The sequence below is a fragment of the Myxine glutinosa genome, chromosome 11 (assembly GCF_964187855.1).
Source record: "Myxine glutinosa chromosome 11, kmMyxGlut1.1, whole genome shotgun sequence".
NCBI lineage: Eukaryota > Metazoa > Chordata > Myxini > Myxiniformes > Myxinidae > Myxine > Myxine glutinosa.
This window is the reverse complement of record NC_136271.1, coordinates 87,480,367-87,499,455: the sequence shown is the minus strand read 5'-3', so window position 1 is coordinate 87,499,455 and position 19,089 is coordinate 87,480,367. Positions and strand designations below refer to the sequence as shown.

Sequence of the window (19,089 nt, the reverse complement as noted above, 5' to 3'; positions counted from 1 at the left end):
ATATTGTTATACAATATTTTAATATAACAAATAAAATTTTCCTTAAAACCAAACCCCCGTAAAACAGCAAAGAGATAAGAGTGATCAATCGTGTCGAAAGCTTTTTCTTGGTCTAAAAACACCAGACCAACATTTCTATGTTCAGCAATACAAATATCAATCATGTCACGTACAATAAAAATGCTATCGTGTATTGTCCTTTTAGGAATACAATAGGATTGATCGGGGTGTACAATCTCCCCAATCAGAGGTTTGAGGCGGTTGGCAAGAACTTTTGAGAAAATCTTGTAGTCCGTGCAGAGGAGCGAAATGGGACGCCAATTTTTAAGTTGCTGGAGGTCTCCTTTCTTAGGTATGAGAGCAAGTATAGCCCTGCGACAGCTGATTGGTAACAAGCCTGATCGTAGGCTATCAACTAAGAGGTCAAGCAACTCAGGTCCCAACAAATCCCAGAAGGTTTTGTAGAACTCTGCAGGGATTCCATCAAGTCCAGAAGCTTTACCTGTGGGCAAAGTTTGCAAAGCAGTAAAGAGTTCGTCAAGAGTCACTTCCTTGTCAAGTTGTTGACATGCAGGTTCGGACAAGGTGGGCAAAGAAGTGGTTAAGGAACGAATCATGTCTTCTTTAATGTTTCTGGCACAATACAAGTCAGAGAAGTATTGTTTTGTCAAGCTTCTAATGTCTTTTGGATCGTGTGTTGTTCGGCCTCCTGGTGCCTGCAGCGAAGTTATTTGCTGGTTTCTCTTTTTTCGTGCTTCCAAAGCAAAGAAAAACTTGGAAGGAGTATCCATAGAGCTGTAGTTCTCCATTCGTAGCCTTATTAGAGCCCCTCTGGCTTGTTTTGCACAGAGTTGAGCAAGGAGTGCTTTCTTCGTTGCTATTAGAGAACTAGTCCTTTCGGCATTGGGAGCTGGGAGGCTTGACTGGAGAGACAATATTTCTTTGGCAATTAGAGATTGCAGCGCAGATTCGTTCTTTGTACAAAAGGAGCTATATTGCTGGCAAAAGGTCCTAATATGGGTTTTCGCATTGTCCCACCATTGTGTGAGGCAGGAGTAGGAAGGCTTCCGTAGTAGTAAAGCTTCCCAAAAGGCTCGGAAGGTGACAAGAAAAGCGTCATCTTGCAGAAAACTCACATTGAAGGTCCAATGGGCAGTGCCACGATTTCGAACCGGGGAGAGTATATGAAGAACAACCATGTGATGGTCCGAAAAACCACTTGGGGTGGCGTCAACATGGTCTATGACGTTTAGAGAGTCATTATTGATGTAAAATCTGTCTAGCCTTGCTAGAGATAGCCGGCCATTTGCACATCGGCACCACGTGTATTGCCATGCAGATGGATTCTGGAGTCTCCATACATCCATAAGGGAGAATTTGGACAATGCTCTCTTTAAGGGTGTTGTACTGGATGGGTGGGGCTCTTCTCCATTACGATCAAGGGTGGGATACAATGTGCAATTAAAGTCCCCACACAGACAAACAAGACCATCAAAATCAAGGTGTGTGAGGGACATTTCTAACTGTGTGAAAAAAACTAATCTTTCTGTGCTCGTACTGGGTGAATATACATTTATTAAAGTGTGTTTATAACCATTATAAAAGAAATTAACTGAAACTAAATGCCCTTTAGTAATCTCCTTAAAAGTGACATTTTCAGGACAGAAAGAGGGATTTAAATAAATAGCCACTCCAGCACTAGGACAGGTCAAGCTACTAAAGAACCACTGTCCTTTCATGATGCGAGTCCATTCGCTCACGCACGAAGAACTACATCTTGTCTCTTGCAAAAGAGCAACATCGAAATGTTTTTGCTCGACAAGCAACTTTACCTGAGCTTTACGCAGGGGTGAACGTCCCCCATTTATATTTAAAGTTACAACAGAGAAGGTCATGGTGTAGGTAGGGAAGGTTTATCATGTAAAGGGAAGTTAGGGTGTGCTTGTAGCTCTTTCCGAGCTTTCAATACACACTTTCTAAGGCGAAATACTTGTGACTCAGTCACACCAAGTTGTTCAGCCTTAAGGAGGAGACGTCTTGAGGAGTTTATAAAGCCAGACAGGTCCGGGAAGAAGGTCATAATTTTAACCTTTTTCTTTCGAAAGGTGTCCTGAAGAAACTTTAGAATTTCCATGGGTGATAAATCATCATCACCCTCCAGTTCCTTGGCTATTGCTGGGTCATTCCAGACCTCACTACTAGCACCAGAGGCAAGCGACGAGGCCCCATCTGAGTCGTAATCCGAAAGGTCTTCATTTTTTCCCCCACACACCGAAACCGATGCTCTCATAACGGGAATATCGTCTTCTACTAAAGGTGCAGCTGTTTCCACAGCGGGAGTTTTAAAAACCGTAACAGGGATTAACGTTTTTATATCAGAGGCTTTGCACTCTCCTTCTGGAGCTGCTACTTCTTCTGCCTCCATTACCTCAGACACGTCATCGTCAGCAGGGCGCGGGACGAGAGCAGGTTTGTGGTTCTTGACTTTAGTTTCAGTAACCGGGGTGGTTACCACAACATCTTGGGGCATTGCGCTTGGTCCTTGTTCCTGAGAGGAATGAACGGAAACGTCTTCTTCCATTTCAGCAAACACACTGAACCTATTCTGCAGCAGAAGACCAGCTGCAGGAGCTTCTGTTTCTAAAAAAGAAGCATTACGTTCATTCGACGGCGCTATCTTTTTCGAAACGCTCGCCTGTATGTCCTCATTACCGCTTCCTCTTTTATAACTCCTCCTGGAGGACACGGTAGTAAAACCCGCGTCATCAGCCGGTGAATTATCGATTTCCACGCTCGAATGTGAAGGCTGATCTGCCGTCCCAGACGCGCCATTATCATTGCGAAGATCGACATTTGGTTCTGTCCATCTAGATGTGCCACTAGGATCGGCATTTGCTCCTGACTGTCCAGATGTGCCACCGGATACACACTTCGGACAAGCACCTTTTAAATGTCCGAAGGCACCACACGTGAAACACGTCATTGTCTCTGTTGCGATGTACATTCGATAATTTCGATTTTCAACGACCAACGTAGCTGAGGCATTGAGCGATTGAGCATTGTTTTTTAACACCATGTAACAGTGCCGCCGGAAGGACATGATATGGCGGACTGTAGAATCCGAACGCAAACGGAAGGGAATCATGGAGATTTTTGACACCACGGTGCCAAACTGTGTTAAAACGGACAAAATCTGTTCGTTTTTAACGAAAGGCGGTAAATTAGATAAAGTGATTTTCACCGCCGGTGAGTCCAACATACTAACGTTAACGAAAATATCTGGCGGTAAGGACAAACCAGTTTCAACCGCCTGAGCGACATAGCGCTCCTCGGAAAGAAAAACAACAACTCGTTGGTTCATCTTTGAAGCTGCTAACACATTTTCAAAACCAACGAGTTCACTCAAACCCATCACGACGTCATCGACCCGAACCCCGTCGGGTGGACTAACTATTACCCCATTTTTACGAGTAAGTGACTCGTAAATGCTATTCTGCAAACGACTGTTTGCCATAGCGATAAATGAACCAAAACTAAGGAAATATTTGAAAAAACAGAACAAAATAGAACCTATCGCAAGCAAAGCCTGCAGGCGAAGGTAAAATGAAAGAAAATAGAAATAAGGGAGCCGATAAACGACGATAGTGAAGAACACGGCAAGCAGAGCACAGGCCCGAAGAACACAAGGTTCTTTAGGACTCGCACCAAACTCACCATGCGCGCTCTCTTTCTCTCTCCTGTCTCAACAAAGAAGGAAAAACACGGGGAAAACTTCACAAACACGTACAAGGACACAGAGGGAGTGAAAAGGGGGACGGGAAAGGCAACAACACAACACAGTACTCACAGCTCCTCACACACAGCAGCCATGATTGCCACACCCACGCACGACTCACCAACGACCAGCAGGGGGCGCGAGAGAGAGAGAGAGAGAGAGAGAGAGAAAGAGAGAGATGGGAGAGACAGAGAGAGGGGAAAGACAGAGAGAGGTGGGAGAGACAGAGAGAGGTGGGAGAGACAGAGAGAGGTGGGAGAGACAGAGAGAGGTGGGAGAGACAGAGAGAGGTGGGAGAGACAGAGAGAGGTGGGAGAGACAGAGAGGTGGGAGAGACAGAGAGAGGTGGGAGAGACAGAGAGAGAGGGGAAAGACAGAGAGAGGTGGGAGAGACAGAGAGAGGTGGGAGAGACAGAGAGAGGTGGGAGAGACAGAGAGAGGTGGGAGAGACAGAGAGATGTGGGAGAGACAGAGAGAGGTGGGTGAGACAGAGAGAGGTGGGAGAGACAGAGAGAGAGGGGAAAGACAGAGAGAGGTGGGAGAGAGAGAGAGAGGTGGGAGAGACAGAGAGGTGGGAGAGACAGAGAGGTGGGAGAGACAGAGAGGGGTGGGAGAGACAGAGAGAGGTGGGAGAGATAAAGAGAGGTGGGAGAGACAGACAAAGGTAGAATGATATGCAAACATGTCGAATATTTGTCGCTATCACTCGGTGGCCTTTTGGTTTCGATCCTCGGGGTATGATTCTCGCTTCGGGTGCGAGAGGTCCCGGGTTCAAATCCCAGACGAGCCCTTTTAATGAAACTTTTCAAGTTTTGTTATTTATTGGAGAGCTTGGAAAGTATTGGATGAAATTGAAGATTCGTTGCGTTGGATTGAGGCAGAAATATATTCAGCACATAACAGACTTCTGCAATCGGAAATACTTTATAAATACAAAGTCGAGGCTCGTGGAAGAGCTAGAATACATAACGGAACATGACATCTCGTACTGTAGCAAAAAAAACCCAAAGAGCCTCATTTTAGGAGTACCAGTAGGCCCGTTCGTTACTTTTATCCATTGGACCGATTTTTCATTAGTCTTCACGGCCCTTTGGCATACCTGCATGCTGTAGTGCTTGAGCATTAGTTTACCTTTCACACACATACACAAACACACACACACACACACTCACACACACACACACAAGCAAGTGAGATATCCAAGTGAGATAGCGAAAGGCCCCCAGAATCAGCTTCATCACGGGAAATTCCAATGATTCGAAAAGCTTTGGTTTATACAATGTGAAGCCGAGCGAGTTGTGAGGCAGGAGCACCAGCCTAGAGGGGAGAGCATTACTCCATCAAGTTGCGGATGAAAACTTTGTATGTGGTGAGGTCCTCAGTATTACCAAGGAACGACTTCGCATGACGAAGGATGCCCAGTCTGTGACTGGCTTTGTTGGCCAGCTTGGAAATGTGGTTTTCCCATGAAAGATCATGCCACAATTTTTTCCCAGGGTTTTCTAGAAAATCTTTTCAGAGAGACATAATGAGAGAGTGAGATTTGTCAGGATTGAAAGACATGTTCAACTTGTTTGACCAGTTTGTGATAATGTCCTGGTCTGCAGAGAGTGAGGAGGCTGCAGACTGCCGATCTGAGGGATGAGGAATGGAGCGGCAGAGAGTGGAGTCATCAACAAAGAGATAGAGAGGATTTTCAAGAGAGTCAGAGAGATCATTGATGAAGATTAGAAAAAGCACAGGGCCCAGAACACTGCCTTGGGGAAGTCCAGCCTGAACAGGTAAAGGAGATGAGAGAAATCCATTTAGAGCTCCAAGGACTTTGCTGCAAGGGATATTCAAGGCCTTTGAAATAGTTTTATACCCATCCCCTGATCTGTGCCTTTCCACAACATTATTCTGGAGGTCTTTTGAAAGGTCCTTGGTGATCATGGTTGAGTCTTTGGTGTGAAATGCACGACCCAGCAGAGGAAACCTACAGGAACAGCTGATATTATTCTGAAATAATCATAATCACAACAATTTAACACAGGTGGAGGCCAATTAATTTGGTGTGTGATTTTGAAGGTGATTGGTTACACCTGAGCTAACTTACAATTGCTATTATAAGGGGGGTGGACACTTATCCAAGCAAGATAAACTAGTTTTGTATTTTTAATAAATTTTCTGAAATTTGTAGAAGTTGTTTTTCACATGGAAGTTGTGGATTACGATGTGTAAATAAAGGTGGAAAAGTCTGTTTTAATGCATTTTAATTCCAGGTTATAATGTACAAAAGGTGAAAATTTTGAAAGGGGATGTCGACTTTCTATCGGCACTGTATATGTGTATGTGTGTGTATATATCAATATATATCAGTGTGTATACATCTAGTAAGGGAAACATATGAAAATCTGTTAACTAAATTGTTACCAAAAAATTTCTTCACCAATATGTTTGTAAAGGTGTGTAATAACATGTGTTAAAATGTTGAAGGTCAACTCCCGTGGGAAACCCAGAAAAAAAGCTGTTGAATTCGGGTACCGAAAAATTATTTTCGAGAATTTTAATTTTTTTAAATCGGCCCTTAAGTAACTTATGAGGGGTCAAATAAGGGTTTTTCATGATTCTGAGTTGATTGTTAACATTTATATTTCACCACAGACACTCCTTTGTGGAAAAATAATTTCTAAATATATCTCATTTTCTACTTTGCAGGACATGGAGTCTAGCAATATGGATGAAGACGTTACTCCACCTGTGCTCAATTGCTTCATCTGTGCACGCTCGGATACACCAGCTGAAAGGCTCATACAGGCAACTCCAAAGGGATACTCAACTTTATTGAAACAAGCAGAAACTGTCGAAAATGTTACTGTTGTGGAACGTATGAAGGAGGCTCGAAAGGAAGGAAAACTGAGGTACCACCAGAAGTGTAAAAATGATCTGTACAACAACTTTGTTGCAACCACCAAGAAGTCAGCTCAAGCATCAAAGGCAGAGAAAGAGTCATCAAAGTTGAAGAGAAGACGCACTACTTGTGAGTTCAGTTCATCAACTGGCTGAAGTTCTAGAAGATCACAGTCAGTTGACCTCCTGTATAAGGATGTATGCATTCTTTGCAACCAACCAGCCCAGCTCTACAAAAATAATCCAGCACAAGCTAGAAAGAAATACAGAGTGCCAGATAATTTGACTGCAGATACACTGAAGGCAAGCTTGCTGAAGACAGCACGGAGTCGCGGGGATGACTGGGGCACTGAAGTCACTGGACGCCTGGAAGGGATCAACGACTTGGTAGCAGAAGAAACACTGTACCATTTGCGATGCAAACTTATGTTTGCGAGAGGTGACAGTTTGTCCAAGACTGATGAGGAAGGAAAAAGGAAGAGAGGACAGAGGAGTATTGATGAGGAGCGAGAGGCAGTTTTTATTGAATTCTGCGAATGGTTAGACTCAGAATTAGAGCATGGGGTAATGAACATGGACCAAGTCCATGAAAAGCTGCAGGAGTTTGATCAGTCACCAGAGAAGAGCCTTTCTTATTCAAAGCATTGGCTAAAGATAAAACTTCTAGAGAAATACGAAGACACCTTGTATTTCACAACACAAGAAAGAAGGGCAGATGTACTCTGTCTCAAAGATGGCACCGACAATATTCTGCGAGACAATCATGCTAATCTTGACCATGGAGATGAGAAGACTCAGATCATAAAGACGGCACTCAAGTTCATATCCAATGATATTGCCTTGATTGATTTAGGTCCAAAGTCATACCCCACCACACACAGTATGACTGACATCGACAGTCAGCTGACACTTGTTCCTGCAAGCCTTCAGATGTTCTTGAGACCGATTGTCAAGACAGACGAAAGAGTTGCCGTTTGGGGGCAGAATTTTATTAAGGCCTGTCGACCTCGGTCTGGAGTATTGCCACACCAAATGGGGCTTGCCATACAACTTGATCATAGATTTGGGTCAAAATGGATGCTCAACAAGTTCCACCGGCTGGGATACACTGAGTCTTACACGGAGACACAAAACTACAAATACTGCTTCCTTAATAGTAGGAGTGGAGATGATGTTCCAGATACTTCTGGCACTCTTGACACCATTGTGGAGGAAACCGATGAACAGATCAATGATGAGGTTGCGGTTGATGCTGCGCTTGAGGATCAATCAGTGATGACAGCCAAAGTGCCAGCCAGTGAAAGTGAATTGTCAAGTAATGATCAGGTGGTCTTTATGGAGGTTGGGGAAACAAACAATGCAGTCACTCAGTTTGTTGGAGACAATATAGATTTAAACATTGTCTCTATTCACGGAAACACTCCCTTTCACTCAATGGGTTGGATCGAAGTCACCTCTCTGGCACCACCTTTGCCAGATCCACAGACAACAGCAGCTTTCCCCCGGGTGAAGTTGAAGGCACTCGACAAAGCTAAGATCCTGAGAGGAACTGAAGTAAAGATTATTCCATTTACGAACAGGAAACAGATAGGAACGAACGCGATCATGTTTCTCCCCCTCGCTGAGCTTTCCTCCTCCCTGGCTCATGATCAGCCACTCCTCACTCCAGGTGACACACTCTGGGCAGCGGGGTGGGTGATCAAAGCCAACGATCCTGAGTTCCCACACTCCAACTGGAATGGCTGGATGAAGAGAATCCATGCTAATGATGCAAAGCAGAGCACACAGATCGAGTTCCTCCCAGTTATTGAAGGAGACCCTAATGACCTCAACACCATCTTCACCACTCTGAAAGAGTGCATACGGCGCGCTGGGGTCGCTATAGTGACCTTTGATCTTCCGATTTGGCTGAAGGCTGTGAATATAATAAAGCAGGCAAATCTACCCGTCATTCCAAGGTTGGGTGGTTTTCACCTGCTGAAGTCTTATCTTGGATCAATGTTAATATCTTGGATAAATGTTAACAATCAACTCAGAATCATGAAAAACCCTTATTTGACCCCTCAGTAATTTACTAAAGGGCCGATTAAAAAAAAAAAATTCTCGAAATTTTTTTTTCGGTACCCGAATTCAACAGCTTTTTTTCTGGGTTTCCCACGGGAGTTGAACTTCAACATTTTAACACATGTTATTATATTACACACCTTTACAAACATATTGGTGAAGAAATTTTTTGGTAACAATTTAGTTAACAGATTTGTGAAATATCTCATAAAATGCCCTTACTAATCACACACACACCCGTGTGTACCTGAGAGTATCGAGGTGTGTGTGTGTGTGTGTGTGTGTGTGTGTTTATACCCGGCTGCCAGGATGTCGTAGAGGTATACATAGTCGCTTCTAAGCTGAATATCCTGGGTTTGAATCCCGATCCAGATATAAACTGTTATCTCAGTGCTTCACAGACATGATGACTCTTCAATGTGTGTTTTGTCCCTCGGATTCACGTTAAACGCGCGTCCCATCTGCTGGCATTAGTTGGTGGACATTAAAGTTCCCATGGTGTCCTTCACAAAGAGTAGGTGAGCTATCGCCGGTACCATTAACAAATTTCAAATTCCTCCGTTAACTATTCTGCTGGGAAGGTAATGGTAAACCATCTAGGATAAACCATTGCCAATACACTGCTTAAACAGCAGCAACCCTCTGTATCCGGGTATGGTGCCGAACTTGAGTATCAGAAATATTTATATATTAATTACGAGCAAAATAAAGTTGCCAAGAGACGAAGTTATTTTTTTCGCCGAAAACGTGTAATAAATTATTTTGGGAATGCTTTGCCAGAATTCCAGGGCTACATAACACTGGTGTTTCGCTTTCAGGGTCTTGACAGCGTGAAATATGCGAAACGTCCAGCGCCAGGCTAAACACCTGGAGGCCGGATACGGAATGTGTTTGGGTTCAGAGGCGTGTTCCTGTGTCAACAACGGCCGTCAAAAACATGCAGCCAGACTATTCGTGCGTTTATCATCCGTATATTCGCCGCCTGTCAATCAGGGGTACGGCCATGCCTATATATACACAGCCTGGGACCGCAGGGAGTATCGGACTTTCACCGCACGAATTGCGCGTGTTTCTACTCCATATCGTCGTTTATTAGGAATCGGGAAAACATGGATCCCATCCGTGCGGCCACACTTCTGCTGACGGCGTACACGGTACGTACGTGTACGTTTGTGTGTACACCGCATGTCGCGCAGCTCACCAGCTCAAACGGTCTTTGTATACTTTGTACAAACTTCGATGGAAGTTCGTAAAAGTTGAATTGAAAAGTTTGAAAAATGCGTAAAAGTTGAACGTAGCGCATTGTGCACGCAGAGGCCAAAAATCACACGGGACACATCCACAAAGAAACTCTTTTACGGTTGTTGAGCCTTATTCAGAGCAGCATATATGTCCGGTACATTTATAAAAATTCGGTCAAGGTATTGTACATAAGGTCATTTGTGCGATTTGGAAAATGTTGGACGTCACAAACAAAGTCGTGTTCTGCATTGGCCACAGTCACTCAGATGGCCCCGAAGTAACTGCGAACATTAGATTTTTGGAATTGACTTTTTGTGTTAATCAGTTCCAGCTTGAAAAATAACTTATTACACTAATACCACAATAGCTGGGTGAAACGTGGTATTATGTGACGATTTTTACATTTTGTGGTGCACAACAACTGGGTGAAACGTGGTATTATGTGACGATTTTTACATTTTGTGGTCACAATAGCTGGGTGAAACGTGGTATTGTGTGACGATTTTTACATTTTGTGGTGCACAACAACTGGGTGAAACGTGTATTATGTGACGATTTTTACATTTTGTGGTGCACATCAGCTGGGTGAAACGTGGTATTGTGTGACGATTTTTACATTTTGTGGTGCACAACAACTGGGTGAAACGTGTATTATGTGACGATTTTTACATTTTGTGATCACAATAGCTGGGTGAAACGTGGTATTATGTGACGATTTTTACATTTTGTGGTGCACATCAACTGGGTGAAACGTGGTATTATGTGACGATTTTTACATTTTGTGGTACACATCAACTGGGTGAAACGTGGTATTATGTGACGATTTTTACATTTTGTGGTGCACATCAACTGGGTGAAACGTGGTATTATGTGACGATTTTTACATTTTGTGGTACACATCAACTGGGTGAAACGTGGTATTATGTGACGATTTTTTCATTTTGTGGTGCACATCAACTGGGTGAAACGTGGTATTATGTGACCATTTTTACATTTCGTGGTGAACAGTCACACATTGAACCGTCGCACATTGACCCGCCACACATTGAACCGTCGCACATTGAACCGTCGCAAATTAAACCGTCGCACATTGAACCGTCACACATTGAACCGTCGAACACTGAACCATCGAACACTGAACCGTCGCACACTGAACCGTCGCACACTGAACCGTCACACATTAAACCGTCGAACACTGAACCGTCACACATTGAACCGTCGCACACTGAACCGTCGCACACTGAACCGTCACACATTAAACCGTCGAACACTGAACCGTCCCACACTGAACCGTCGCACATTGAACCGTAGTACACTGAACCGTCGCACATTGAAACGTCACACATTGAACCGTCGCACATTGAACCGTCGCACATTGAACCGTCGCACACTGAACCGTCGCACAATGAACCGTCGCACACTGAACCGTCGCACATTGAACCGTCGCACATTGAACCGCAGCACACTGAACCGTCGCACATTGAACCGTCGCACACTGAACCGTCGCACATTGAACCGTCGCACACTGAACCGTCTCACACTGAACCGTCGCACACTGAACCGTCGCACACTGAACCGTCGCACACTGAACCGTCGCACACTGAACCGTCGCACAATGAACCGTCGCACACTGAACCGTCGCACACTGAACCGTCGCACAATGAACCGTCGCACATTGATCGGTGGCACACTGAACAGGCGCACATTGAACCGTCGCACACTGAACCGTCGCACACTGAACCGTCGCACACTGAACCGTCGCACACTGAACCGTCGCACACTGAACCGTCACACACGGAACCGTCGCAGACTGAACCGTCGCAGACTGAACCGTCGCACACTGAACCGTCGCACACTGAACCGTCGCTAAACCGTCGCACACTGAACCGTCGCACACTGAACCGTCACACACTAAACCGTCGAACAATGAACCGTCGCACACTGAACCGTCGCACAATGAACCGTCGCACATTGAACCGTCGGACACTGAACAGTCGCACACTGAACAGTCGCACACTGAACCGTCGCACACTGAACCGTCGCACATTGAACCGTCGCACACTGATCCGTCGCACACTGATCCGTCGCACACTGAACCGTCGCACACTGAACCGTCGCACACTGAACCGTCGCACACTGAACCGTCGCACACTGAAACGTCGCACACTGAAACGTCGCACACTGAAACGTCGCACATTGAAACGTCGCACATTGAAACGTCGCACATTGAAACGTCGCACATTGAAACGTCGCACATTGAAACGTCGCACATTGAAACGTCGCACATTGAAACGTCGCACAATGAACCGCCCCTTCCGCCCCCTGTGATGGGCACCTTTCCTGATGCTGGCACATATTGAACTGTCGCACATTGAACCGTCGCACATTGAACCGCCCCTTCCACCCCCTGTGATGGGCAACTTTCCTGATTCTGGCACACATTAAACCGCCCCTTCCACCCCCTGTGATGTGCAACTTTCCTAATGCCATCACACATTGAACTGCCCCTTCTGCCCTCTGCGATGGGCAACTTTCCTGATGCCGTCACACATTGAGCCTCCCCTTCCGCCCCCTGCGATGGGCAACTTTCCTGATGCTGTCACACATTGAACCGCCCCTTCCGCCCCCTGAGATGGGCAAATTTCCTGATGCCGTCACACATTGAACCTCCCCTTCCGCCCCCTGTGATGGGCAACTTTCCTGATGCCGTCACACATTGAACCGCCCCTTCCGCCCCCTGCTATGGGCAACTTTCCTGATGCCGTCACACGTTGAACCGCCGCTTCCGTCCCCTGCAATGGGCAACTTTCCTGATGCCGTCACACAATGAACCTCCCCTTCCTGCCCCCTGCGATGGGCAACTTTCCTGATGCCGTCACACATTGAACCGCCCCTTCCGCCCCCTGCGATGGGAAACTTTCCTGATGCCGTCACACATTGAACCTCCCCTTCCTGCCCCCTGCGATGGGCAACATTCCTGATGCCATTGGAATATAAGTTCTGCTCTTTGCTCTGAGCTTTTGAAAAGGGGAAACGTTTTGACGAAGTCTAGCGCATTTGCTGGAAGAAATACAGCAGATTATTTTACACATCATAAAAATGTCACGTAAATATTACATACTGAACATGACATGACATGACTTAAGACATAACAAGGCAAATAAAATACAAAATGTCTAACAACGATCACAAATGGGTTTTCGAAAGGACATATTTACAGAGGTCCAAGAAAAGCCAAGTTTATATATATTTCAGTCCAGATCATGATTAATGAAATAGTTCTTCTCGTTTAGCATTTGTACATATTGATTTAATAGTTGGAAAAATGTTTAAACGTTTGTCTTGGGCTATTGTGAGTTTCTCATAACGAGACCTTTTGGAACGGCCATTGTGATGAGTTTGTGGAGTGTATTCTCATGTTATTGCGCGTGTGCATGGTGTGCAGGCCGCCGCACAGCTGTGTACCACTCCATGCCGGTGCCCTGCTCAGCTCCCACGTTGCCCCTCAGGTGTGCAGCCCGTTGTGGATTCGTGCGGGTGCTGCAAGTTATGTCCTCGCCCATTAGGTGAGCCAAGCTCTAAGTCAAAGGGATGCGTGTGTGAGCATGGGCTGGTGTGCGTCAATCGCGTGAGTGTGTGCCAGGACGCAGTCCTGTGAATCAGAATGACGTCACCTCATATCTTCATAAACATCACCATAAGCATCCAAACCTGTACAAAAATATCTGTGGACAGCTTATAAGGAGAAGGGCGTACATTGATAGGTCTCGTATTTCAGACAATTCATAAAATGTTGTGTGTGTGCTGGATATTCATGAGCAGGAGCAATGTGCTTAAGATTTCAATTGTGGATGGGACAAGAAAGCATAGGAGAAGGTTAGCAGATAAATAGTTAGTCATGAATGTGTAACGTAGATGCTTCCAACTCCACAACAAACAAGAACTCTTGGCTTTTGTACTTGACAGATATGAATCAAAAAGGCTGCAATGTTCATGGAATTCTTTACGAGAACGGACGAGACTTCCAAATCGGCTGTGCACTATGCAGGTGTCGTCAGGGCTCCTTGCTATGTGTACCTGGCTGTCCATCGAACGTGCGCCTTCCCTCGGCGGACTGTCCCTTCCCACGCCGTGTGCGACGGCCTGGCCTGTGCTGTGCCTTCTGGGTGTGCGACGGTGCTCCGCTGGCACTGCCACCTGCACATACTGCCAAAGCGGCAGCTCAGGCTGTGCACCCGGCCGCCATTCGAGCTCTAAATGGCCCAGCTTTGGCCGGTGTGTTCCGCTGCCTGCGCTCCCTCTGAAAGGCCATTTTTCAATGTCCTGTACGATGTTTTGCTACAGACCTGCATCATTGCAAAAATACTACTTGCATAAGTTCAGAAGATCCACGTTAAAAAATGAAGGGATCACCAACTAGTATTGAGCACCAACTGGACCTAAGCCTTACCTGGAGGTCAGCTCTGCTAGTTGGTGGTGCATTCATCCTTGAAGATGTGCACCTTTTTCAATAATGACTATATCCTCGAGCCAATTCCATTTGAACTCTGCTTTTTGCTCAGAAAATCTAAAGAACATCACCATCTAAAATATAAACCATCAAAATGAATAGGTATCGGGTCAACCGCCTTAAATCATTTGTACAGATGTTTTAAAGAAGGGATGGCAAAAATTAAACATCATTTTAAATTTGAGATTCGTAGCTAAATTGCTGCAAACCTGTTAACTGATTGGCGTTTAACTGCCTGACTTCTCGCAATTTTTTTTCAACAAAGATGAATTACATGACAATTTGGGATATACTTACAACTCTCTCCCCCCAAATCCCCCTCTAACCATTTACAGCATTCCGAGATGAAGCCACACTTGCTTTGGCTGCTGCTCGACAACCTAAGAGAGACCAATGCATGGCACACTCAACTGAGTGGAGCGCCTGCTCACGCACCTGTGGTTTGGGTCTCTCAACACGCGTCTCAAACGACAATCCACGCTGCCGACTTGAGAGGGAGAGTCAAGTATGTGTGGTGCGACCCTGTCAGGCACCACCTGAAAGAATCCGCAAGGTAAGCGTGTACCCTGGTTTGACAATAACTCGGTAAGGAATGGTAATGGTTGTGGTGTTGACAACACATTGCAATACTTGATATTATATATATATATATATATATATATATATATATATATATATATAAATAAAACTAGCGTGACTCATCACACGCCGTTTCAGAGGGATAGGCATCTTTGACCATTTCAGTGTCTATTGGGTCTTTTGTGTCTTTTGTGTCTTCATGGTGTTTTGGGTCTTCAGGGCCATTTGAGTCTTCAGGGTCTTTTGGATCCTCAGGGTCTTTTGGATCCTCTTGGCCTTTAAGGGTATTTTGGGTCTTTGGGATCCTCAGGGTCTTCGGGGTCTTTTTGGGTCTTCAGTGTCTTCAGGGGCTTTGGGGTCTTAAGGATCTTTTGTTTCCTCTGGGTCTTTAAGAGTCTTTGGGGTATTTTGGTTAATCGGGGTATTTAAGGGTCTTTGGGGGCTTCAGGGTGTTTTGGGTCTTCAGGGTGTTTTGGGTCTTCGGCGTCTTTTGGGTCTTTGGGGTCTTTTTGGTCTTTGGGGTATTTTGAGTCTTCCAGGTCTTTTGGGTCTTTGGGGTGTTTTGGGTATTTGGGGTGTTTTGGGTCTTCGGGGTGTTTTGGGTCTTCGGTGTGTTTTGGGTATTTGCGGTGTTTTGGGTCTTCGGGGTCTTTTGGTACTTCAGGGGCTTTTGGGTCTTCAGGGTGTTTTGGGTCTTTGGGGTCTTGTGTGGATTTTGGGTCTTCGGGGTCTTTTGGGTCTTTGGGGTCATTTGGGTCTTCGTGGTGTTTTTGGGTCTTTGGGGTGTTTTGGGTCTTTGGGGTATTTTGGGTTTTCGGGGTGTTTGGGTCTTTGGGGTCTTTTGGGTATTTTTGGGTCTGCAGGGTCTTTTGGAGCCTCAGAGCCTTCAAGGGTGTTTTGGGTCTTTGGGGTCTTCAGGGTATTTTGGGTATTTAAGGGTATTTAAGGTCTTTAAGGGTATTTTGGGTCTTCAGGGGTCTTAAGGGTCTTGGGAGATTTAAAGGGTCGTCAAAGGTCTGAGGGTCTCAGCAGTCTAAACGTAATTAAGAGGGTTAATTAAGGGGGTTGTGATTTTGATTGAAGATGAAGAAGACGTTTTCGACGCATATAAACATAACAACATAACGACATAACCATATACGTCTGCTCTATTATAATAATATATATATATATAAAGCAGTAATGTATGTTTGTTTGTTTGTCCTCTTATAACTCGAGAACTACTCATCGCAGAGAAAAACCAAAGGCATATTCGGAATCAGTACGTCTCAGAGCAACTACAGCACACCTTAAATTTTAAAAAACTTCGGGTTTTAAAATTAGCGTATTAGCGCAGAAGTGCTAGCAGAAGAGGGAGGGAATCGAAGGGAGGGAGCGCAGCGCTCCCTCTCGCGCTTCGCAGTGCCAGCGCTTCTGTTAGCATAATTAGCGTATTTCGGAACGTTAATTTTTCAACTTCATTATTCGGAATCAGTACGTCCCAGAGAAACTTCGTAACGTTAATTTTTCAACTTCATCCGATTGACATGGGACCAACGGCATGTGACAGAGAGTGAAACATACATGCTACATTTATTTGACGACAATGAGTTCCGACTTCCGGGTTTGTGCCGCCAACCCTGTTAGGTGCCTCTTGCGGCACACAGGGAATTACCAGTGAACTGGTACTCAATTTGCCGACCTCGGTAGGATGACAGGCTGAGTCAACCCCCCTGGTGTTAAGGGGGAGGAGGAGGGGAGGGGGAAGAGGAGGGGAGGGGAGGGGAGGGGAACGGGGGGGGGAGGGGGGAGGGGAGAGGGGGAGGGGCCCTTCTTCCCCCGGGCACCCCCACACCCTCCCCTCCCCCCCTTTCCCCTCCTCCCTGTTCCCCTCCCCTCCTCTTCCCCATCCCCTCCTCCTCCCCCCCCCTTCCCCCTCCCCCCCGTTCCCCTCCCCTCCTCTTCCCTCTCCCCTCCTCCTCCCCTGCCCAGCAATGCCGGGTACTTCTGCTAGTATATATATATGTATATATATATATATATATATGTATATATATATATATATATATATATATATATATATATATATATATATATATATATATATATATATATATATATATACATATTGTTGCGGTGGTTCAAATCCCCACTCCTGACAACAATTTGTTGCGTGGGCCGGGTTCAAAAGTCCCCCTCATTGACAACAATTTTGTTGCGTGATTCCCCTCGGTTAATACTGGAGAATCACGAATACCTTTCAGGTGCAAAGATCAAGGTGCAAACACGTGCCGAAGAACTGCGCGATCGAACCCTCACTTTCCCACACCTTATGGGTGCCGAGCGGATTTGCACGGTGTGGAAAGCGGCGTTACCCCACGAGATTTATGGACCTGGGTCGAGCCAAATTCGGTCTCGGATGATGCTTGGCCAATGGAGAAAAGACGTACCGAACAGGTCGGAAAGTAACAACAAAATGTAGAGCCTTTAATTTAGAAGGCACAGAGAAACAGAGACGAAGATTCAGCTTAACAATTCTTACCTATCATAATAAACCCCACTGGCACCTTCACACTCTGACACACACACAGGAAATTAAACACACTGGTTATTGGCGTACCGATGTACGTGCTGAAATTGCCTCGCTGGTGACCACGTGGTCTGGTGTGCGCAGCTCGTGGCTTGATGAGGGTCAGGTCTGAAGGACGAACTCCAGTGCAGGTTGAGCTAGATTCAGCGCAGGTGGGACGAGCTGCCACGCAGGCAGACAACTTCAGCTCAGGTGAGTCGTGTCGAAAGCCAACGCTTGCAGGTCAGCCGGATGGTGCAAAAGATCGGCGCAGAAGCGATTGGTGGTCGACGAAACACAAAGGGCAAAACACGTGTCGTCTGGTGTAGCCAAAACAAGAGAGTCCAGAGCAGGGTGTCGTCCACGTGGCGAAATCCAAGGCAAGATAGATCGTGTCGTCCACGAGGCAAAATCCAAGGCAAGAGAAGGTCGTCCTGTGCGCGCGAAATCCCGGGCAAAGAGAATGATAATGCGCTCCGTGTGGGCTTTTACCAGACCCGCCCACGCCCTTCAAAATGTTCCAGAGCCTCCCATTGGCTGAGGCTTGTCGCATCATGGCGACGGGTTCCCGGCTTGCCATTGATCACCTGGGCTGTGCTTTTCGCCACGCCTTCCTGCTCATAGTAAAAATGGCTTCCCTTAACCAACGAGGGTTTGAAGATCCTGCCTAACTTCAACGCATATTGGTTTTGATTACTACACAATGGGAAAGGGCTAATCTTTACATTCAATAGAAAATAACTAACTACTGCAGGCTACATGTTGTCGTGCAATTCATCTAAAGGGGGGTTGCCTTTTTGGCACAACCACAACAATATATATATATTGGAAAGAAGTGGAGTTAGCCCCTGGTCAGAGTTTGCCAGCAATGTTTGCATTCATGGATGACCTGACAGTTGTCCAACAGTCCGCTGATGCAGCAGTAGAGGTACTGGGACGACTGGAAAGGTTGATGCGGTGGGCAAGAATGGGATTTAAAGCAAGAACGTCGAGGAGTGTGGTCGTGAGATGATGAGTGGTGGATAACATGCACAGGTTTGAGCTGGGAGGGGAGGTGGTTCCATCATTGGTGGAGGCCCCTGTGAAGAGTTTGGGAAGATGGTATACAGTGGAGTTCAATTATCTGGAAAGGGTGGAGTTGGTGAGGAACAAGCTTTTGAGATGTTTGAAGAGTATTGATGGATGTGGTTTGCCAAGTAAGTTGAAGGTGTGATGTTTGAAGTTTGGATTGATGCCACGAGTATTGTGGCCATTGATGATGTATGATATTACGATTGGGCATGTAGAGAGGATGGAGGTTGTGTGGTGAGCGGGTTTGTGAGGAGGTGGTTGGGAGTGCCACGCTGTTTGACGAACATTGCCTTTTATGATCAGGGTGGAAAACTCAGGTTTCCCTTGACATCATTAACCGAGGAGTTTAAGGTGGCGAGGGTCGGGAGTTCATGATGTTGCGGGATTCAAGTGATTCAGTGGTAAAGAATG

The 19,089-nt window shown here is 45.9% G+C and overlaps 1 protein-coding gene across 2 annotated transcripts in view; it reads left to right on the top strand.

Moving 5' to 3' along the window:
- The first annotated feature begins 9,679 nt into the window (after nt 1-9,679).
- The window catches only part of LOC137437115 (CCN family member 2), a 12,678-nt gene continuing 3,268 nt past the window's right edge, over nt 9,680-19,089 (top strand). The window contains exons 1-4 of one of the 2 annotated variants that reach the window (XM_068131511.2): nt 9,680-9,882; nt 13,416-13,536; nt 13,937-14,245; nt 14,816-15,033. In XM_068131511.2, the coding sequence (XP_067987612.2) occupies nt 9,838-9,882; nt 13,416-13,536; nt 13,937-14,245; nt 14,816-15,033 (693 nt within the window). In that variant the 5' untranslated portion in view covers nt 9,680-9,837. The remainder of the gene's footprint in view (nt 9,883-13,415; nt 13,537-13,936; nt 14,246-14,815; nt 15,034-19,089) is intronic. The other variant, XM_068131512.2, reaches the window with a different exon arrangement.